We start from the raw sequence: 24,081 nt of genomic DNA on the forward strand, positions 1-24,081 counted from the left end.
CTACTTCAGGGCCATTCACTGAACTGAATGTTATGTAAAACTAAAAAGCATAAATAGTTATGAATGATGAAGTATGTGACAAGACGATCATGCCATGGAGCAGATGTACTGCATTCACATCTATCTTTTAAAGCTAACATTCATTGTATTTTCACCCTTAAAGCAATACAAGGCTTTGCAATTCTGTGTAAAGGTCACAGAATAAAGGTGGCTTATTCCCAGTGACAATGCCATTGGGACAAGTTCTGCAAATACATCATATTGCTTTTCGCTCAAAAAATGTTTGCTACCCCTCCGATTAGATGGACAAGTGCTACTGCTACCTCAATGGCCCACATCGCAATTAAGTCCTTTGTAGTGAATGGTGCCAGTGCTTGGTTTTGCAGTTATATAAAAAAAAATAATTGGGGAAGTTGTCAGGCATCATCTCTCATAAATCTGATGTGGATGACTTATCCTAAGGCAGGTCAACAGTATTTTTGCCAAAGGAAATCCATTTAAGAAACTAAACTGTTTCTTCAGAAATGGCTAACTTCCAGTGATAAATTTAAAAACCTTTTTGGATATGTGTAAAGGGTACACAGACAACGGAACAAGAGTCTCTGTGGGAAGAGTGTGTAGATGGTACTAGCTGACACCTAGGACCAGAGTGTAAGTGGCACCTGGTCTTCACCAAAGCCCGCCGCAAAGCGGGATGGTCTTGTTGCGGCAGGGTGCCACCTGGTCATTCCACGGGTGCGACTAGGCCCATGGTGGCAGCAAGGGAAACAGGCGTAGCAGTACACAGTCCGAGCCTGGGATGACAGCAGGAATGCAGCTTGGAAGGATGAGCTGGAACTCACAGCAGGCAAGCATGCAGTAGCTGGCACAGGACCCAGGCGGGCAGAAACGGAGAGGTCCTGGAAGAGAGCTGGTGGCTTGGAGGCATCTGGGAATGCAGGAACACGGGAGCCACCAGGAGCGTCTGGGAACGCTGGAGACAGGATACACGTAGGCGTCTGGAAATGCTGGAGAAACACAGAGGAGTCTGGAAACGCTGGAAGACACACTCCAGGGCGAGGCCAGATCAGCCAGCACCAATCAGGAGGACGCTGCCCCTTCAAGGCTAGGAGAGCTGGCGCGTGCGCCTTAGAAAGCGGGTATGCGCGTGGCCTGGAGCCAGGATGTGGCCTAGTCGGGAAGCAGGAGCACTGGAGAGGTAAGTCCGGGCGTGCTGCGCCACATGGAAGGGCACGGGTGTACCCGAGAGGAGCGCGGCTGTGACAGTACCCCCCCCCTTAGGGCCCCTCTTCTTCTTCCGTCTCCTCCAATTCTTCAAGGTGACGGGACACAGGGACCGACAGCCGTGGAACCTGAAATGGCACTTGGAAGGCCGAAGAAAGGAATGGCTCTGGGAAGCCGGAGACTGGAGAGACTTTTTAAAAAGCCAGAGACTAGAGCGGCTCTGGTAAGCCGGAGGCTGGATTGGCTTCTGGGAAAGCCGGAGACTGGAGCGGCTCTGGAAAGCTGGAGGCTGGAGTGGCTTCTGGGAAAGCCACAGACTCTGGAGTGGCTTCTGGGAAAGCCGAAGGATCTCAGGTGCGGTCGTGACAATATGCAGTCAGGGTCTTCAAGCTTCTTGATTTTCGAACCCATATTCCTGTGTCAGAAGTTTCATTTTGCCAGAAAAGAGCAATTACTTTTCTTCACTAGCTCCCGGTGCCTGTGCCATGCACAAATAAATCTGTACACCTTGTTTCACTGAAAAAGTGCAGTAAAGCTAGGTTGTGCCTGGTGGTACAAGAAAATGATGCCGGTTGAAAGAATCCCTTTAATTCTTACTGACTAACCCATTTCAACCTTCTTAAATGGGTGCTCTATACTGCTTAAAAAATTAATTCAAAGTATGTATGCAAAATGGGGCACATACGAAAGCGACCTACATTAATATAGTCCTTAACACTGCTTACACTATAAGGGTACATTTACATAATTTTCGATCAGATCACAGCCCCCATAGACTTCTGTGTTTCCCGGTGACTGTGCGGTGAGCACACATTGTCTCATCACACACCGAGTTGGGTGGGTGTGGTGCAAAATATAGGCGATGTCCAATATTTTGTCAGATTTGCGGTACGGCCGATCATCTGCCTATGGAGGGAAGAGGGGTGAAGAGCCTCAACCCCTCCTCCTCTCGGGCCCTGTGCTCGCCTAGGATCCTTCCAGCAAGCACCTTGTGGCTTTGTGAATGAGCACTAAGATAGATGGCTAGAAAAAGAAATAAAGCTAAAATAACGTATATATATAAGACAAAGATGGTATAAAAACACTTGCTACACAATCACGTCTTGTGATGGTAATAGCTTTGGCACTTATTCAAACGGTCTTTCCACTGACTGTTAAGAGTGAGGATAAATAATAAGATTGGCAGCTGTTATGCTGCTGTAAGGGAATGGCCTGGTTCTGACCCAAATATGGGTTATAACCAGGAAGACAGTTCAGTACAGAATTAATAATAAATGGATAGTCAGAAAATAGGCAAAGTATTAAGAAATACAAAAGTCAAGACAAATACCAGGCAACTCAAAATAAGACTTCTAGCAATCAAGGATCAAATAGCCTGCAAATCTTTTATGAGATGTCAGATTCCTGGTCCAGTAGATGATTGGATCAGACCTCTGACATTCAGACAGGGCAGAAATGTAAGTGGAGGAAGATTCTGTCAATCTAGCTAAGTTAACTGTTTTCAATGCAGAAAAATCCACAGGGGTATTCATATTATTAAAAGGGTTTTCCCAGGATTAGTGGTGGTCTCAGTAATGGGACCCCCATGGATCATGAGAACAGGGGTCCATCACTGAGACCTCCACTGATCAGCAAGTTAGGCCCTATCGTGGGAAAACCCCTTTAAGGACAGAATGAAACACAGAATCACACTTATCAGTGCCTCCTCGGCTGTACATGGACAAAGGATAGTGCTGAAGCACAAGCACAGATGCGTGGCCACCTTTATTTAAATGCCAGCTCATCACTACCAAGGATATTTATCTATTGTCTACATATGTGTACTTGTATTTTGGAGGCTGTGTGACAAGCAATATACACCACAGGACTTGTTTCCCATACTCATCCATTTGGGAATATGGATCACTGACATGAACAATTTTCTAAACAGAACTTTAGAAAGTAAAGTGCCAACCCCTAAGGGAGACACATTAGTGATCTCCAGCCAAGCCTTGGTTTGTAAGGGAGCCCTTGTTTCTTATAAGGACTTGTGATTAGAGAAGTGTGATTTCATTAAAATTGATTATTTTACTTTTAATATAGGCTTTCTTATCCTGATTACAATTCCATGTCTCACTTAACAGTGATTTGTAGTTTTTTTTTTTTCTGGGTGGATTTCATACATTCCATTCCTGTTTCACAGAGAACATTTGCATTACATGTTCTGCTTCCCTCGGTAAGCTTATGAGTAAGTCTACAAGATGATAATACAACATGGTGTGTTGCCAGACAAGCTTCTCTTACTAGACTTTATCATGATTTATGAATCATGGCTTTGCATTCTGTGCTTACTCACATATGTGACCATAGAACGGTGTTGACTCAGATTTCCTTCAGTTTGGATTTGTCCCTGCCTGGGTCTGAATGTTACAATGAGCACTGCCTCTTTATATAACTTGGTGTCTAAGAAGAAAATAATGTGCCATCTTATTGCAGAAACAAGATAGTTTAAGGAAAATATGAAACAATGCCACACTAGACATATACTTTCTATAAAGGAGGATTATGGTTGAATAGTCTCTGAACTTTGGAATGGAACATATTGTATAGATTAGCTGCACAGAGGCATTTCTCTTGCCATCCTGAATAGCATCCCATGCTGATTCATAATGTGATGATAGATAATGTAAGCCTCCTGTCTTCTTATCTCTGTTTGATGCTTTCATAGAATTTCCTTACCAACCAAGCATCTGGAATAAGCCTGGTCACTCACCAGGACCCCTGTACATACAGTTATTTACATTTTATGCCAGACATGAAGGCTCTTATAGAACATGATACAAAATTTTCCTGAGATAACACTAAATCTTTCTGTGTCTACTCTATATTAAAATCTGATTGCTCAAGTCTTAAATTCGAGGAAGTGGTCTGGTGGACAACTTTGTACAACTTTGTCAACTGGATGTTACAGGCCAGAACTAGGGAAAAAGTACATAACTGGTTTCCAATGTATTCATTTAGAAAAGACAGGTTCAGTTCAGGGTGAGAATTGATTCTGGGATGATTTTTGAGCAATCCCTTAACTTTTTCCAGTGTATAGTCTTGTATGTTGCTGACATTCCTTGAAAAACATAATGTACTCATGTTCAGCCAAGTGGGCACTTTAACAAACTGTGTACTGCCAGTCTTTTTTTTTTTCTTCAAATGATGAAAATTGAGAGAAGAAAAGTATATTTTTTAGGCCATGTTTTATATCTGGAAGCAGCAAATGCTTTTTCTGTCTCATCAAATGATTTTACACTTTGTATTGGTATTAGTAGCTTTATTTATATAAAATAAATAACTGAAGGTGTAATGGGCCTATGAATGTATGGATAAAATGAATCCTTATGCTTACTATAAGCACGTACAGATCTCTGAAAATGACTACATATTACTCAAATGCAAATTTGAACAAGACCTAGTCATATATAATAAAGCATTAACTTTTCACCACCATGTATCTGTAGTAAAGGAAGACTTTGCTATACATTCTGACACAAATCAAGTTTAGTTCCTGGAAGAACTTAGCATCAATCTCTGGCATCACGTGTGAAGATACACAGAAGTCTTGCAGATGCTTGGTACCAGAAACTACAGATGTTCTGGAGAGAACACTGAAAGGTACTGGTGTACTATTCTGCCATGTGAAGCTGACGACTGTCCCTTCACATCTATGACAACTGATTTTCTCTGAGATGCCTGTGATTGAGATGGTAAATGATTTGCCAGCAGTTCCTATCAAAAGATTTCAAAAGACAAACCTCAGTGCACATTCTAATTTACATTCCAAACTTATAAATTGAATAATTGCATATCATAGAGAACTGACATATAAACTCTAATCATTAAATATTCTGAGTGTCTGCAACCACCACAATACGCGATTCATACAGATTGATACATCTACATTCTGAACTCTCTCTAATAGTTGCTGCAGACTGTCATAACTTGATAATGTAAACTACTATACTGTTTACACTACTATAAAAAGTGTCTGCTGGAAACCTGTAAATTTATAAAACTGTACTAATGGCCACACACCCCTATGACCCTCACCCCCCGCTACCAGTCCTCATCCCACTCCACTACCTGTGTGTCTCTAGACACTATGATAATCACTTACTGGTTGGATTTTTTATGATGTGTCAGGACCACTGAGCTGAACCTGTCCGGTGATTTCTGCTGCCCCAGCTTGCATTGAGATAAACAAGGAGAAACTAAACTCTAAGATTAATATAATTTGGAGCACCATAAAACCTGATAGGACTGCTAGAAGAGACATTAAGAGTCTGGCTACCATGTCCACACACAGTGATTGACATCTCTCTCTAATTAATTAGTTCCATGATTGGTGTGTGTACAAATCCCTCCTGAACTCTCTAGTAGTGGTTGGAAGTGGTCATAACCTTACAATGTAACAAGCAAAATTATGGCTAAAAGAGTCTGCTGGGAACCAGTAAAATAATAAAACTGTACTTACATCTCTACACCACCCCTAGTCACTGATCTCCTTCCCTCTTGATGTGTATCTCTTGACAGCACAGGAAACGCATACTGGTTGACCTCCCCAATTTTTTTCTGTACAGGCGGTCCCCTACTTAAGAACACTCGACTTACATACGACCCCTAGTTACAAACGGACCACTGGATATTGGTAATTTATTGTACTTTAGTCCTAGGCTACAATAATCAGCTGTAACAGTTATCACAGGTGTCTGTACTGAAGCTTTATTGTAAATCTTGATTCTTATGACAACACAACATTTTTAAAATCCAATTGTCACAAAGACCAAAAATGTTCTGGCTGGGATTACAATGATAAAATATACAGTTCCAACTTACATACAAATTCAACTTAAGAACAAACCTACAGACCCTATCTTGTATGTAACCCGGGGACTGCCTGTAGTGTCAAAATCTAACCATTGCTTATGTAGCAAATAAGTGTTCAAAATCTCAAAAGATTTCCATATCATCTAAACAGAACTTTTATAAATACAGTAAAAAATGTAGGGGCCTCACAAAAATTATGTACACTTCTCACTAATATAACCATTTCATCACCACACACCTTTTTTTAAGGATCTTCTGTATAACTTTGTCCACAACCTAAGTCTGGATATTATTCAGTTTACACATACAGTATTTATCCTAGAAAGTACTAAGTGACCATGTATTACAAATTTTTATATGGGTAATTTAGTGCCAGTCCCCCAAAACGGACATTGCTTTAACAATCACAGATAAACTACTCTAGACAGTTCCTTATAAATCTCCTTCATTTGGCACTTCAACACTTAGCGCAAGTTGAAACCACAGTACAACATGCAGAAAACTTGTATGTGATTCATTGGAAACATTCTGACATTCTGCTCCATCCTCCAGCAGCCAATACTTCTTGCTGCTTCAGCCCATAAAGGAAATGACCACTTTCAAGCACAATCTCACTTCTTTTATACAAGATTCATTTACTTAGCCTTTTATAACCTAATCACATATTTCACTTTGACATATTATAGTAGTTTCTTAGTGCAAGCCAAGATGGAGAAAAAAAGATTATTCCTTAAATTTGACTTGCTTCTACAAGCTGTATATAAAACACTACTTACTCTTCTTCTCCTCAACCATTCTGCTACATAAAGGGAATTACATTAAGAACAGCAATGTTAAGTGCAGCTCCCAAACTATATGTTTGAGTATTATTATGGATGATGATTATTATCATTATTATATATCAGAACAATTTCAGGTAAAGGGTTTAAGATAAAAGACTGCAGTCTACACTTGGGATTCTCAGCGGGGGATTTTATTCTTATAAAACTGATGACCTATCATATCATGGATATAGAAAACCCCATCCTTTTTGTATTATTAGGGTATATATACTATTTCTGGCAAACTAGCCAGGCAGCTGTGCAGTGGTATAAACTGACACTCTTGTAACAATGTCCCCAATGTACCATGTGGCATTTATAATACTGATGCCTTGAATGTGGCAAATTAAGATTTTGAGGCCTCTCAAGCACCAGGTGCAACTGCAACCGTAGCACTTTTATAGCTATGGCATAGTTATTTTACATTTACATGAAGGCTAGCAAAGGGAGGGCAAACCTTGAAATAGTCTGCTATCTTTTCTAGGTAGTAGTAATGTTTTAGATTGCAGTTGAGGATATTTTAGAGCAGAGACTCTCCAAATGTGGCCACTGATTTGACTGCTTCAAGTGTAAGTATATACTGTAATGTGAAATAGTCGGAATTAGATTTTCTAGAAAATAACTTAATTTTGTAAAAATTGTTCATCGTTCAACATAACTACCAAAATAGTTAGAGTCCTACACAAACATAGCTGACCTAAATCCTATTGTGCATGCACCTCAACAGATGCCATTTTCTTTTATAACATGTTAAATATATCACAGAGGTATCTATTTGAATATACAAACAGATACACCACCATATACAAGAAAATGGCTGAGGTACTGAGGAAGCTACTAGTAACACTGGTGAGGTACTAAGGAAGCTGCTAGTAATAGTGGTGACACCAATTACATTGTTATCAGACTCAGGGCCCATGCATGCACACAAACGTATGGGGGGCATATATACGGCCACAAATTTACGGCCGCACATACATCCCCCATAGCTGTCTATGGCGCCCGGGCTCAGAATGGTGAGCACAACGTGTGCGTGCTGTGGGCAAAAGAAAAGTTTGTAACCAGAGCCGCCATCATGGGGGGGCTAGTGGGACTGTGTGGTCCCCCTTTTGATAGGACATCTAAAGGGGGCATCTGGCAGGACATTTCATTAAAGGGGGCATCTGGCAGGACATGATTAATGGAATAATGCATGGTGCAGGGCCTGCAGGGAGAAATACAATAAAAATGAGTCATGCTCCTTCTTTCAGACTCTGCATCATGCATTGTTTAATGAATTAGCTATTACTGGAGTGCTCCTTCAATGGTTGGGCCCAAGGTACTCCAGACACTGTGAGAGGCATTTATTATTTTTGACTCTAGAACCAATCTATATTTTTCAGTGGGATATAAGTTTGTAGCGCAAGGGATTAATGAACTGGCACACGGACTGAAAGTTTTAGAACTCCCTAGACCAGCTTTTATCTGGGCTATTTTTTACCTTGAAAAAGCGTCAAAATATGTGTTGGAAAAATAGAATCACTAGAAAAAGTAGATTCATAAGCAGGACAAAATTTTGCACCCAAAAATATAACAAATTGAGCGTGTCGGAAAGCACCATTATTATGGTGTCGACACTTCATAAATTCAGGTGCAAGAGGCCCAGAGAGTGTAAAAATACACCGCCAGTTTTCCGTTTGAAAGGCTATAATATTAAAGGCCCCCCTGTGTGTCTGTCAAGTATCATAAACTATGTACATCGTACATTGTCAGGTAAATATTTTAGTGTTTTATAAACACTGTTATACATTAGGCCACTATAAAAATCTTGTTAATTCTGAATAAATCTCTTTGGAGTGCTTGGATTTTAAGTATATGGTTTGGGAGATGGTTAAAACCTTTAATCAGACAAATTTTATAATATTCCCAGAAATCATTTTGCTGCAGGTGCGGTGTCTTAATAGTGTAAGAGTATTTATACGGTGGTTGGGAAGGAGATATTTGCACTTACACTGATAGTATACAGACTTCAAAAACATCTGCCTCAGATCACCTATACTATGGGGCATATTTATCAGGACCTCTGCGCACCGCCAGTGGCGCAGAGGCCCTCAAATAATCGCAAATGCTAGCTTATTGCTAGCTTTTGCGATTATTTACCCCAATCCGCCACCTTCACGCCAGTGGGGCGTGAAGGGGCGTGAAGGGGGCGTGGCCGGACGGGAGTGGGCCAGCCAGGCCGGACGGGAGTGGGCTGGCGCGGGGCGTTACATGAAGAGGGCGTTACATGCATTTTTTTAGGATAAACGCTGCGCTGCTGGCAGCCCGATACATCAAGAGGCAGAAGCCTCTTGATGTATGGGGCTGTGAATTTGCAGCAGCGGGGCTACGAGCACCAGCGTATGATAGATATCTCCCTATATGTAGAGATAAACCAGATTTATCATCAGGCATTAACCTCTGTTATAAATCTGGTGGATAATTTAGATTTGCACTGTTTAAAAAATGAATATATCTAGATAGGGTAGGTAGATATTTCGCTTTGTATTTGAAACTGGATTGCAGTTTGGGAGGGGTTGTAAATTACCAGCTCTTACCGATCAGTGCCTGATTCCATTGGTGTTAATGGAGGTAGCTGGGATGAGGCATTATGCGGACTGGACTGCATGTTGCTACCTGGAGAAGGATGGCTAGTAGACAGAGGCTGGGACTGAGGAACACTTCCAGCAGCTGTTCCACTTCGACTTGAGTGAGTGCTGGAGAACAAGGTAGCTAAAAAAAAAATAAAAGAAATAAAATGAAATAAATGTTTCATTTAGGCAACTTTATATAATAAAAGCTATAGGCTTTCTATGAGACTTAGAGAACACTAGAAAAGCAAACAAGCTTTGTTGGATATGAACAGACTATTACCCCAATATTTGTTGTTGATATTGAAATCTACGAACTGCACTTGCTAGAGTATAGGTGCTAAAAACTTATCTGTGTGCTAAAAAAATATCTGTGTTATTCAAGAATGTGCAACAAGTTTCTGCATAAAGAGAATTTTATTCAGTAGAATAGTTGGATACAGCATATTTTTGACATTTCAGATGGTTTGCCCTTTATCAAAACACAGTGCTGTCTTAATATGAAGGAGACATATGCTGAATGGAGAGCTATGAAACTCGTGCCACCACACACCAGGAGATGCGTTCCTATTATCCCAACATTGATAATTCTGGTTTACCTGAAATTGTAGGCAATATCATAGTCAAGCTTTTTCATTGCTGTGTTAACATTATGCAAACACCACTCTTTACGCTACTGGCGATGTGCAGTCATTTGAACTGGGTTCCCATAAAATTGCAAAGAACATAAAACCTTTAAATCAAGTCTTTGGATATCCATCTATTGATTTTGGTGGTCGGGGGTTATGTAGATTGCCAAACATGCCTGTTCTATTCTGTTTCACATTGAAGTCAGGCTACATGTACATGAGTTTGTCCTCTTCATGGTTCACAAACAAAAGTGTTTTTTTTTTAGACCTGTGTGTCAGTAATATGTTAATGACAATACAAAAAGACTACCTGAGCTGCAAACTTAGGCAGGAATTGGACCTGTTCTAAAATTTATAGCCCAGGCAGAGAAACTTTAACCATGTGTGCAGCACGGGGGGGGGGGGGCAGCACAGTGTCTATGGGGCAGTGAGTAGTACTTCTGCCGTGGAGCGCTGTGGTCCTGGGTTCTAGTCCCACCCAGATCAACATCTGCAAAGAGTTTGTATGTTCTCTCCGTGTTTGCGTGGGTTTCCTCTGGGTATTCTGGTTTTCTCCCACACTCCAAAAAACATACTCGTAGGTTGTTTAGATTGTGAACCCCTTGGGGACAGGGACCAATTTGGGATGCTTTGTGCAGCGCTGCGTAATATGTAGGTGATATATAAATAAAGAATTATTATTATGTGTGTGAGCACATAGGAAGTTATGGGGACGTGTGATAGCTGTTGAATCAACGGCTACCACACATTAAAAAAAACACATACATGTGCATGGCGCCTAAATTGGAGTAATTCTGAAAAAAACCTAAAGAGTTATTTAAACAGACAAACAAGGCACTACTACACTGTTGCAGTAAGCCTTATCTATCTCTATGGGAGTAATGGAAGCAAATAGCCACGAACAGCCATGTCAGACAAAAGTAGAACTACCATCTTAAATAAGCATGGATAAGTGGTTATTGTGTGAACCACTCCTGTATCAGTGGTTGGAAGGACATGCCAAGGACATCCGCATATATGGGTATGATATGGGAGAGATCATCATGTGATGATCAAAAAAAATTTGGACTTTTAAAAAATAAATTGCAGCCAACACGCCATACCACATTATGCTAACAAGCAAAAGCCCTAATTAACACAAAGAAAAAATACTTAAGACAACTAAGACTTAGAGAAAATCCAAAACAGAAACTAAACTGACTGAAAATCTAGAATTAGCAAATATAAACTTGTCCCATTGTCTACATAAAGAGGCAGAAAACCAGTACAAATAAAGCCCTATCCTTAGATGACAAACTGATACAATTGTTTCTAGGAAATGCTCTGTGAGCTACACTAAAACAGCAGCTGAACTACGCAGACCCAAGTATAAGACGAAGTAGCTTATTTTACCAAAATAAACTAAAATAAAATATACTGGGAAACCTACTGTATAAGTATAAACCTAGTGTGAGAAATGCATTGGTCACAACCTCCACCCAGTAATTATCTATTCAGCCTCCTGTCCCCCAGTATATAAGTAACCAGCCCCAGTCCCAGTACATAGGCAGCCTTTGTCCCAGTACATAGTCAGCCCCTGTCCCAGCATATAGTCAGCATCTGCCCCAGTATATAGCCAGTCGCTGCCCGAGTATTTAGCTAGCCCTTGCCCCAGTATATAGCCAGCCCTGACCCAATTTATAGCAAGCTGCCCGTATATAGACAGCCACTAGTATATAGCCAGCCAGCACCTCCTCCTAGTATATAGCCAACCCCCAGTATAAAGCCAGCAAGTCCATTCCCCTAGTATATAACCAGTCCCCAGTATATAGCCAATTCATACCTACAGTAGATAACCAGCCACCAGTACATAGCCAGCCAGCACATTCCCCTATTATATAGCCAGTCCCCAGTATATAGACAGCCAGCACCTGCCCCCAGTATATGGCCAGCCAGCGCCTACCCCCAATATATAGCCCCTAGTGTATAGCCAGCCAGACCCCAGTATATAGCCAGCCAGCAAACCCAAAGTATGCAGTGAGCCCCTCCCCCAGTATATAAAAAAGTAATGCAATACTCACCTTTCCAACGTCCCCCACTGGTCTTCTTCATTCTAGTCCACTGGTAGAAGCAGGTTCATACACACACTATGATTTTAGGTTCTTGCTGAAATTATAGTGTGTGAGCTGCCAGCTACAGGCCCCGCACTGGCCATGCACACACTATGATGTCAGCGGTGGCTGATGTCTTAGTGTGTGTGCAGCTAGTGCACACGGACCTGCCACTGCTGGAAGAAAGAAGAGGACCTTTGGGGGTCCTCAAAAAGGTATACTATAAGCTATATACTTAAATGTATACTATAAGCTTAGTATGTTTTTTTTTTCAGCACACTTTTTGCGCTGAAAAACTAGGCTTATTTTTGAGTATATACCGTAATCTCTGTGGTATGATGCAATGGCCGACATTTATCAGTTGTGGTGTAGGGGCCATGTTTTTGGCACACTAATTGTGTTATAATTTACTCTGGGATGTTAGATTGTGGCAGAAGGGGTTTTTCATTTGGCGCACAACTAAAAAGATTGAGAACTGTCTAGAAATTTATGAAAATGGAATAGAAGTATGTAGACAAATATTGTGCAGCTCTAAGCATGTGCCAAAAATTGTGCCAAAAAACTAGAAGCACAGGTAAAGTGTCAGGATTTCAAAGTTGCATCCAAATTTTGCGCCCCTCCTCTAACAAAAAAAGCTGTGAGTGAAGGAAAATTACAAATATTGTAACGCCAACACTTCGTAAATAAGGTGCAACCGGCAAAGAAAGGCAAAACACAGACAAAAAATTGTTGGAAAGTCAATAATAAATGCCCCCCAATTTAACAGCCCGGAGCATAAGTGGATTAACTCAGAAAGCATTGCATTGACTGAATGCGGATTAGTTGTTACTTTTTGCATTTGTCTGGTTGCCAGTAAAATAAATCTCCATACAATCATGTATCTCTTCAATGAGAAACCATATCCTCTGATCCTCTAAAACATCTATGCCAGCCATACAGTAACTCCACTTTGAACGGATATATTGCAAGCACCCAGAAATCCAGATCCAGATGTATATAGGGAGGTGTTCTGGTTTGGCTGATACAAATCAAGTATGATACTATTTTCATACTATTTCTAGTTGACCATATACTGAAAATGAAGTCTCTGCTCACTGCTGTGACTCTTGTCTGATTGGATCTACTTCTGATTTGAATTAAGAACTAATATGGGATTGCAGCCTTTGAATGTGAGTGTTCTCATTTATTGACAGCAAACACACAAAGGAGGAGGTCATGGGACAGAGCTCTCTCTGTGTATGAAGCAGAGCTGGATGTGTTCCAAGACTGTGAATCTATATGTATTCATAGTCTTGGAACACACCTAGCTCTGCTTCATACACAGAGTAGTAAGGTACAATATCTCCAAGTTCCCTATCAGTCCTGCCATCCCAGTCTGTGATTTTACAAAACTTCCTCTGTCTCTCTTTGCACTTCATGCTGCTCCCTGTCACGGGTGCCCCTACAGGCCATATCCCGGGTTGCAAGTGCACCCATGTACCTCTGTGTGCCCCCAGACAACCTGGTGGTACCACGCTGCAGCAAGTCCAAGCTGTGAAAACCGGGTACCACTAAGACTCTGGTCCCAGGTGTCGGCTTACGTCATTGTCCAAGGTGCCACCGAGGATCCACTACCACTGTTCCTGACACTCCCCCACCTTGTTTTCGGCACTATCAGCTCTGTGCAGATAAGCTATTAACCTTTACTGCACACATACCACAGGCTATACACTTCATGTAACTTGTTTAGTTATGATTTATTTCACTTATTACATGTTCTCTGCTCCTCCATGTGATGGAATCTGCCAGGCCAGTCACCATATACATCCTGTATGTGCACTGTGCAGTGTTCAATGAATTTACTTGTGGAAACTAAATAGATTTCATACTAAATCACTTTGAGAGAGAATACAAGGTATCATTGGATCTGTGGGCAAGCTAACTGGCCTCAGCTTGAGAGACATTAGTTTCCACCCACTTCAACTTTGGTGAAGAAGATTTTTGTCAAACACTTTCAGAACAGAAAATGCTATAACTTTGGAAAGAAAAGGACGAGCAGCACAATGTAGGCATCAAAGGGAAAATCACATATAATAATTTGGTAAAATCACTAGTTAAGTTCTAAATTGTTTATTTTATAGACAGATTTAAATAGAAATTCATGCTATAGGTAACAACACCCAGAATTGCATACTAGACAGAGGTTCCTTCATGCACAAGCCAGATGATCATGATCATGAGTTGCTTCTGATAAATAAAGGAAGAACCTAACTGAAACTGTTTTGCAACAAAGTAAACAGGAATTCAGCAAGCTTTGCATACTGGTATTGTCTAGTGGGTCATTATAAGTTGTGGTTATGCCCCCACCCTTGCATAACAGTAATAGTAGAAGTATCTGGATGCGTAAAATGAAAAGTAACTCATTTTCCCATTGAATAATATAGATTGCAATTTGAATTGCTGTAGAAACCAGGTTTACTTAACTCTTTCTCCGGGGATGTAAACTTTCACATCTGGCTTTGTAGCTTACTCATCCTCATAGATGTGGCCGAGTCTAACTTGGCACTAAAAAGATCAGGCTCCTTTAGAGTTACGACATCAGTTTCTTTGGGAATTACATTTGGAATGCCCCAGCTTGCTAGTGTGTAATGGGGAGTACATTCTTAATAATACGGCTATTCAATTTCCAGGAATTTCTCACAAACATTTATATTTGTAGGTTAAACTGTGTGATCTATGTCAGCTGGATATGTGGTTATTTTAGAGTGATAAAATAGGTCTTTACCTTTAGTTCCTATACATTGGAGGCATGCATACAATGGCCAACACATAAAAGAGTAAAAGGATGTACCTCTAAAAGAAAAGCTCTTAAAACCTCCTTAAAGAATTTTACAGCCTAAAGGTTCAGCATAATATCAAAATGTATCCCCTAAAAACTCTATTTTTTTCTTTTTGATTTAAAATATACACTAAATAGTATCAATATACATATGATGTAATACAAATAGGTTAAACTGCACCCTACTAAAGTACTAAATTAGGCTTCTGAAACAAAAGTATGCAAACAGCACCATAATCCATAAGCAATGAAAAATGGGGTATATGTGACTTTTTGCCTCAATTGTGCAAATATTTTTGCATTTGTACACCACTCACTCGAGATTTAAATAGTGAATGAGAAACATGAACTAAGTGACATTTTTAGGACAAATTTTAAAATGTTCCAAATATTCTCCCAATCTCAATAAAATGTTACCAGATTTAGCAATATATTTGGTGCATCTTAAAGCCCTGCAGGCTCCAGTCGAACTGAATTAAAAATGTTGCATTTCGGGAAATCCCCCCCCCCATTATTTGTATATATTTTTGATATATGTATGTTTCTAAAGATGACAAGTGTACCATATGACATTTGTCTGTGATTTATGCACATTCGAATCTACAAAAGGGAAAGTTTGATGACAAATCCAGCTCCAATATTTACAGTATATCATAAATGCCTTTAATATCCATGGTTCCTCACATCTGCCCATATGCACAAGCCAGAAACCAAAAATTGAGCAAATGGCTATTGGACCTATTCAGATACATTCTGAAAAATAGCTCCTTGTTGAAGCCTGTGAATAATTTTGCGAACCAAAACCTTGACAAGCCTGCTGTATACCATAAAGCTCAGATGCTACCATAATACCTTAGTAGCAGAATAAAATCCTACAGATTAAACCATTCTTTAAATGATTCCCAATGTAGTCATTAGAAAGGAATCTGCAGCAGCCTTAGAAGGCAACAGGGATCTGCATTCTGTAGATTACAAGAGCTGTACTTAGACCCAGCTAAGCTCCCCAACCACAGGTTAATTGGCTAGTCTAATTGCTTCTTCATTGTCTTCTTCTTTTAAATTGATAATGTTACAAATTACGCTCCACAGATGTTTCCAATTTCAGAAAAATCTTAGATACAATAGCAAAGTATTTCTCCGCAGATCAAACAGTTTTACCATTCGCACTTTAAGTGCTACCATATTGAAAAGTTCTGAAACATAATACAAAGCAGAGTATATCAAGAGATGATTACACATGGCTCAGTAGCCCTTGTCTACCACCTCTTGATCTAAGAAGTATGGAGTAAGGGATTTCCACACTGACAACCTCTGTTCATTTGTGAACATGTAGTGACACTAATCTAAAACTGCTGACTGAATACAACATAAGGTAGACTCACTTATACATGATAGCAATAGAATTATCAAATACCAACACTGCTCAACTGATGATCAGGCTTGATCTACTACTGTCCTGTGTTAAAATACAACCACTAAAATAACTGAAGAAGTCTGTAGTAGTGTTTTTAAGTCTTACCATATATACAAGGCTGTATTTGGGATGCAATCTAATCAGGAGCATGACTCTTTGCCCTATTTTATTTTATTCCTGGCCAAATTATTGCCACAGACTGAAGGTATCATAAATTAACCCCTTCACTACCGCACCACATAAATATATGGCATTTTTTACTATGACTGATTGCATAAAGAACGTTTTTATACGTCATGACAGTAGCCAACTTTAAACTGCTATATCTTCTGAACCCTGGCATCTACCAACACAATTCTGGAGTCAAATTGAACAGGAGAATCTTTCCCATATGATAGATTATATATGGAGAAGGAGATATCCACCCGTAAATTTGCACTTAAAAATTTGATATTTATATACAGCTTTTTAGTGCTGATTGTAATGTTAAGTGTGGATCTCCATTCAACATATGAAAGGGGAAACTCTCCCGTTTAATATGAGATCAGAATTTTGTTTCTAGGTGCAAGGGTTCAGGAAATAGGTGTTTGAAGAGTGCCCCCCTCCTAACAGTCAGCAGAAGGCAGAATATAGAAGAATCTGCAGGAAACACTTTCACTTTCACTTTACAGAATTGCAGAAGTAGATGCAACCTCTGCATCTGTAGCTGAACTTGGGAAAGGGTGATGGAATAATACTGTACATATTTATAACATAGTTTGGTAAAAGTTAGTACTTTTTTAAAATCAGAAAAATGGCATAAAAATCTTATTTTTTCACATTTGTAGTCAATTATGGGAAGATTTTAAATAGTTAATTATTAAAACTATTGTAACAAGATAGTCTCACATATCTTGAAAAAAAACAAAGTTACATTTGTTATGATATGTAAAGCATTTACAGAGATATGGTCATTTAAAGAAGTGCACAGCAGAATTTCCAAAACTTCAGTACCAATGATCATCGGTACAGAAGGGATTAAAGGAAAGTCGGCCCAAAAAGACTTCAGGAGTAAAGGCAGTGGAGTATTACAATATAAGGGAAAAAAGAGGGCACAAGGTATCATAATGTATGAGAGAGGTGACGTAGTATGGTCATAGTATAGAAGACTGGAAACCCAAGTGGTAATTCTACTGAAGATTGGGGGTTAGGTTCGTCATAGTTTAGTTTTATCCTTAGTGACAAATATCATTACAACAATGTCATTGTGGAAACAAGCAAATCATGATAACTTGAGTATAAATGGGCTCTTGATAGTGGAGGGTAAAGTTTCAGTGCCTAGGATAGTGTGAAGTGTAAATACGGGTTGTGTATATATAGCAAGGTATATGCTTTACAATACATACATTTCTGTGAGTATATGTAGATTGCATCTTGGACAGGCGAAACTCAAAACCTCACATGTAACCGGAGATCAAAGGATTGGCACATAATATGGTTGTATGAAATACAGTAAAAGAACCCACTGTTAAGACACAGAAGAGTTAAAGAAAATCTACTATAAAAACCAAGCATGATACACCAGGGACACTTACACATGGATCCTGGCACTGTGACTGTTTTAATTATCTTATATTTGTTATCCATGGCCTCTTTCTTTCTAAAACAAACCTTTGAAATGATTCTAATAAGCCTGAAAGGCTACCCTACCCCCTCTGTGATCTGGCTTTGCTGACTGTTACACTGCCCACTGAATCACTATCGCCTGGACCCTCAGCACTTGTGTAGTGAGCAGAAAGTACAAATAAGGTTTCTACTTTGAATTGGGATAGAGGTAAAGGGACATAGGGGGTTATTTATCATTAGTTTTGCTGGGCTTTTTTAGTGTAAAAAAGTCTTTAAAAAGTTGCATTGAGGTTTTCTGGGACTTTTCACTCCTGGCGTAAACGTAGAACTACTGATGCAATGCTGTGCACCACAGTGCAAAGCCAGATCCACGGCATAAAAAGTTTCATAGTTACTCTAGTCCCCAGCTGGTGTATGTGCTGGAACTTTTTATATACTTTGGGACAGCAATTAGAGCAAACTGACATTTATTAGAGAGTCAAAGCTATATTAATGCATCTCATGGGTAGCAGAGCTCCAAAAACAGAGCCTGCCTAATGATAAATAACCCCCATATAGTACAAGTGAACATCCTATGCTATGATGATTTTAGCCTGTTATGATGCTGCTGCGGGGATTCAGATAATGTGAATTAAAATAATATAACTTATTGACATGATTTAGAAATCTGACACTTTTCAAAATCAGCACAGCACAGGCTATTGGAACCTGTCAACAGCTGACCACCGGTGACAGGTTCACTTTAAGGGTTTTGTTTAGACTCAAACCATAGTCTTTTTCCAGTTCCATTCATCACTCAGTAGCACTATTGAGAGTCTATTATTAGAAGTCAGGTAACAGAGATGGACAGAGCACAGTAGCATACACACTGTAGCAATCCATTAATCAAATGCACATTATTGAGCAGGTACAGACATTTGTGAGAAGGTCCCATATAAGGTTTATGGGCATCACATTATCATGCCTCCAAAAATAAAACTCTACATGGTTTAGAAGAGTCACAAAAAATAACCAATAAACAAGCAAGCTGTATATCTCATAGATACCAGATTCACTGTGAATGGTATGTGGCATCAAGATTAAAATGTTAATGTTTGCAGATGGACAGCACAATGATAGCCAACCTGCTGTGAGCTTCAATATAATGTGTCACCAGGTCAGAGCAATAGAAGTTCATTGTCTGGTCATTTCTCTGTTATTAAAGGGTCACAGCTGTTTACATGGCTCACAAGTGTCTTTCAAAACCTGCCTTAAAGATATTACCAATGACTGGCAGCTGCAAACATTGATTAGACATGGCAAATGAACACATCGGAAATTCACACTGATCTAAGAAATGGAAAGTAGAGGTAGCTGCAGCAAATGTGTGATTTGTATGAACCCTAAGGTCAAAGCATGAAATCATTCCTTCTTGTCCTGGAGGGTATGTCAGTACGGACCCAACATCAGAAACAGCAGCATAAAGTTAATAAAAGGTTATAACATTCTCCCTATACTACATTAAAATTTCATTTTAAGCGGAAACATGTAAAAGTGTAACTTTCCTTTAATAAATATATTTGTGCTGGATGCAAAGTTACATTCAAATTTAAAATTTCGAAATGTTCAAATCTGGGATTGGTGCATTTACATGAACATACATGAACCGTATTGGAGAGAAGGAGGCATGACCCCTGCTCTGTCAATTGAAAATAATGGCGCACGGCCGTAAATAGTGAATGCCCTATTTGCAGCTATTGCTTTATATGGAGAAATATGTACGGCGTGTCCGGCGCGTCATGTGAATGTAACATTGATCTTTATTAAATATGCATAACAAAAGGGTGAATATTTACATGAAACCACTATAAAAATTAAGCAAAAGTAAGGTAAGGGCAAAGATCTTAAGCATACCAAACATAGTCCAAGTACAATCTACAGAGGAATAGTGGACACAAGGGGATTGAAGGACGCAGTGGTGGTTGGTTGGATGAAGGAGGAGCACCTTTGTCTACACTGGTTACCTAGGCAGATTATCTGTGTGGTTTCGTAGGTTTGGTGGGGTGGGTCACATTTTTGTAGTTTCTTAATGTGCTGTTTTTATTTAAATTGATTTTAATAGGTTTTGCATGCATGTATTTTGCCTTATTTATCATCTTTTACCATATATTATTCCCTTCATTAATAGCACTTGCTTGACTTTATCATTTAGATTTGTGTCTGTGAACCTGCAAAGGTTAAAGTTGTACTGTGTTGTTGGCAGACATTTACATTACTTAATTTATTTTTCCTGGCCTGCATGTTCAGAACTCAATGAACTTTAGATTTGAAGTATAGTCCCCCTCTCTTCCCTGTAGTTTCGCTCAATACTATATTTTCTATTTCTCATGTATCTCTCAAGCTTCCATGAGCATGCTCTGGGATAAGAAAATATAACTGAGAGCTCTTTTAATGGACATATTACATGCTGAATGGGATGCTGACCTCAATTAAACAAGCAAATGCATGACTGTTTGATCAGCCTACACAACCATGAAGCATCAAACACATTGCTCACCATTTATTAAAGCATTGGTGCCAGTTTTCTGTCTGACTTTGCACTGAAAAGTTCATGCAAACTGCTTGCACGTGTATGTATAAAGTACCTGCGCCAGTTTTGTGTCGCGGCTGCACTGTGACCGACAAGACAAGAAAAAATGTGCACCAAAAGGGTTGTGTTAGTGTTTATGTTGAATCATTTTTATTGACAAAAGACAAAAGTTAAACAATAAACAGTAAACAATAAACAATAAAACCATATATATCCACAGGGAAACATAGTATTGTACATCATATATCATACATGGGGTAAAACATATCCCCATAGTAACATACATAACCCACTTAAGGAGCACCAATTCTAAGGCAGTCGGTAAGGTCTGCGGGACTGCTAAAGAATTAAGTTATGCAAAAACGGTCTAATGCCCCAGTGATCGTATTTCCCAAAGGTGCAGTTCTAGTATGACGTGACATGGTAGGAGCCCAGTACTTCACCCAGTGCATGGGATAGAAGCTCACCTAGTTGCCGTTGGGTAGCTATGTGAGACCAAACAGCACACCTAGTACCAGTTCCGGGCCCGAGGTTCTCCTAACTGGCAAAAATCATGATAACATATGGAACGGGTAACAGACTTAGTGCACACCACATAAGACTACACAGCAGGGGAGGATGGACACACATAGGAAGAGGTAAGTGATCGTAGTGCACAGGAAGGCTCCAGCAGTAGGATGGATATCAGGAGAGATAAGAGGCAAACAGAGAAGGAACTGGGGAAACTGGTTGAAGGGTCTAATCTCCAAAGAGAGTCTCATACTCCCTGGATTCCCTGAACTGTATCAAGGGCTCCCATACCCGCAGAAACTGCTCATCAGTATCTGGTGACACATCGGCTAACTCTTCCATGTGAAAAAGATGGGACATTTCCTTGGCCCATTCTGCTGCCGTAGCACAAACTACCAAGCGCCAGTGGCGAGGTATCACCGCTCGAGCAGCCACCAAGCAAAACCTTAGTATATCCCTTTTTTGAGCTCCAATCTGCCCAGGGAGAACTGACAGTAGGGCAATTTCAGGAGAGGGGTGTATTTGTTTTCCAGATATTTGCCTGTACGTCTGGAATACTTGATCCCTGAAAGTTTCTTGCAGGACCACCACGTGTGTAGCATGTCACCTCCTTTTGTTCCACAGCGCCAGCAAGAATCTGGTATAGAAGTGAAGGCCTTATAGATCACTGCCGGTACCCGGTACCACTTAGATACAACTTTGTAACCCTTCTCCTGGGCTGCGCATGCTGAGGACACCTTATGGGTATACAGAAAAGATCATTGCCAGTCGTCCTGATCTAGTCGTCTCCAGTTCCCTATCCCAGCTCCTGACAAATGTAAGCTCTGAGATATCTGAACCCTGAGAAAGGATAGGGGAGATTTGTGAGATGGCATGTGTCGGTGCCGTACTAGAGTAAAGCATCCCCTCGAACGATGTCAAGGAGTCCGTATATGCCGCATTGGGACCTGCGCTAAGTATGAAAGATCGCAACTGGGAGTGTTCAAATCAGGAGACAGTAACTTGGCTTGCCCAGGACGAAAGTCCACAAGCGATGGTAGGGGGTGACCTTTGAGAATGTCATACATACATGGATCCTCTTGGAGTTTCCACCCCAGGAAAGACAAACTCACCATTCCTGGGGGGAAAGCTGGGTTCCGGAATATCGGTGTAAGTGGGCTGAACTGGCGGGACAAGACACCTTTAAAGATCATCAATCTCCACAGTTTCAGTGCTTCTCTTAAGAGGGTTGCCTGGGGGCGGGGGGGATGGATGTCCAGTCCCGCAGGAATCCACGGCAGGAGCTTAAGAAGGACGGGAGACAAGTCCTGCTCCAACCCCACCCACTGCTTATCAATGGAATGGTGCTTCCAGTCTAGTAGTCATAGGAGGATTGCGGACTGATGGTACATCTTTGGGTCAGGGAGACCTGCTCCCCCCATAGCTTTTGACCTAAACAGAGTTTTCCATGCTATCCTAGGGCGGGTCGTCCCCCAAATAAAATGCAGCATGGAGCTGCGTAGAGTACGGAAGAAGCTTTCCGGGGGGCTTATTGGTACACCCTGGAATATGTATAGGAACCGGGGGAGTACATCTGTGTTAGTGCTTAGTCAGAGTTTGTGCCACATTTATAGCTGTTGTGCACCACAATTCTGTCTGCACAATAATTCTGCAGTATGAACCAAGTGGACCAAAAAAGTGGTGCACACTTCCAGAGCAGTTCAGGGGGTTCCAGATTAGTGAAGATTGTGCGCCAGTTTGATGAATCTGGGGCAGCCTGCACACTACGCAGACAAACTGCAGTTTGATAAATGTGGGCCATTAACATAATCCACATCAGCCTTCAAAGATTATAACACATAAATAACATACTATATATTGGTGAATAGACTTACCGTAATTGTAAATTGCTTTATTTTTTGTATCTCTTGAGAGTATTTTAATTATGGTTGCTATACTATATATACTAAAGAGTTTATTTGTAGATCTTTTGACATTTTCTTTAAAGTGTTACATTTTAACCTGATACTTGCATTAATCATTAGGAATGATAGTGCTGGCAACCATATGTGTTAGTTCTTCAACATTAACTGGGAGAAATAGAATATCTATATCCATAAATGTAACCCCTGAGATAACTACACTAATACTTGTGAAACCTGTAAATTTCGAACAGAAAAATGCTGTGTAGAAATCAGTAACTCAGCAGGGAAGAGTAAAATGACCAATTTATATCATCTTGTTAAATTTACTGCCATGCACATATTTCCAGCTACACATTCAAAGAGGCCATTTTACTAAATGATGTAATTGTAAGACTATTTATAGCTAAAACTAAAGAAAAAACAAGGTACAAACCAAAGGTGGCAGTTCCATTTACATTCAGCAAAATGAATAAATAAGCAAATTATTTGAAATTGTTTAAAATGTGTATAATTTTAAATTATTTGAATTTATGCATGCAGTTCCTATCAATGTCAATGTAGAATTATATCCCTACAAGGTAACAGGATTGCTGTTGCAATTTGAGGGACAAATTACAAATATATGTCCTGCTCATATGATAGCCACACAGGTGTCCAGCACTAATAACTCTCTAATTCTCTAAGAATAGTTATGGTGAGTTCTTCTAGCCAGGGGCATTGCAAGGGTAATAAAAAAATGTACAGAAATGCATGAGGGCTAGTTTTCTGCGTAACAGTATGACAGTATTCATCATTCCATGGTGTGTACTGGCGGGAAAAAATTCCAAATGTGGTGGAATTTGTGGCATTTCTACAGGTTTTCTTGTGTTTTATTACATTTTAAAAAATTAACACATTTTGTAAAAATTCGGTAATGTCTTAATTTTTCCATCTCTTGTCGCTAATAACGTTTTCATACTTCAGTGTATGGAGTATCACTTATTGCATTTTTACAAATTCGTTGATTGCAAAATGGGGAAAAAGTGGCAATACAG

The 24,081-nt window shown here is 40.0% G+C and overlaps 1 protein-coding gene across 1 annotated transcript in view; it reads right to left on the reverse strand.

Annotated features, from left to right (window-relative positions):
• GLIS3 (GLIS family zinc finger 3) overlaps positions 1 to 24,081 on the reverse strand; it is a 243,969-nt gene that overhangs the window by 47,780 nt on the left and 172,108 nt on the right. Inside the window, exon 8 of the mRNA XM_072151809.1 lies at positions 9,476 to 9,650. Within this exon, the coding sequence (XP_072007910.1) occupies positions 9,476 to 9,650 (175 nt within the window). The remainder of the gene's footprint in view (positions 1 to 9,475; positions 9,651 to 24,081) is intronic.

Source organism: Engystomops pustulosus, chromosome 1 (assembly GCF_040894005.1).
Source record: "Engystomops pustulosus chromosome 1, aEngPut4.maternal, whole genome shotgun sequence".
Classification (NCBI taxonomy): domain Eukaryota; kingdom Metazoa; phylum Chordata; class Amphibia; order Anura; family Leptodactylidae; genus Engystomops; species Engystomops pustulosus.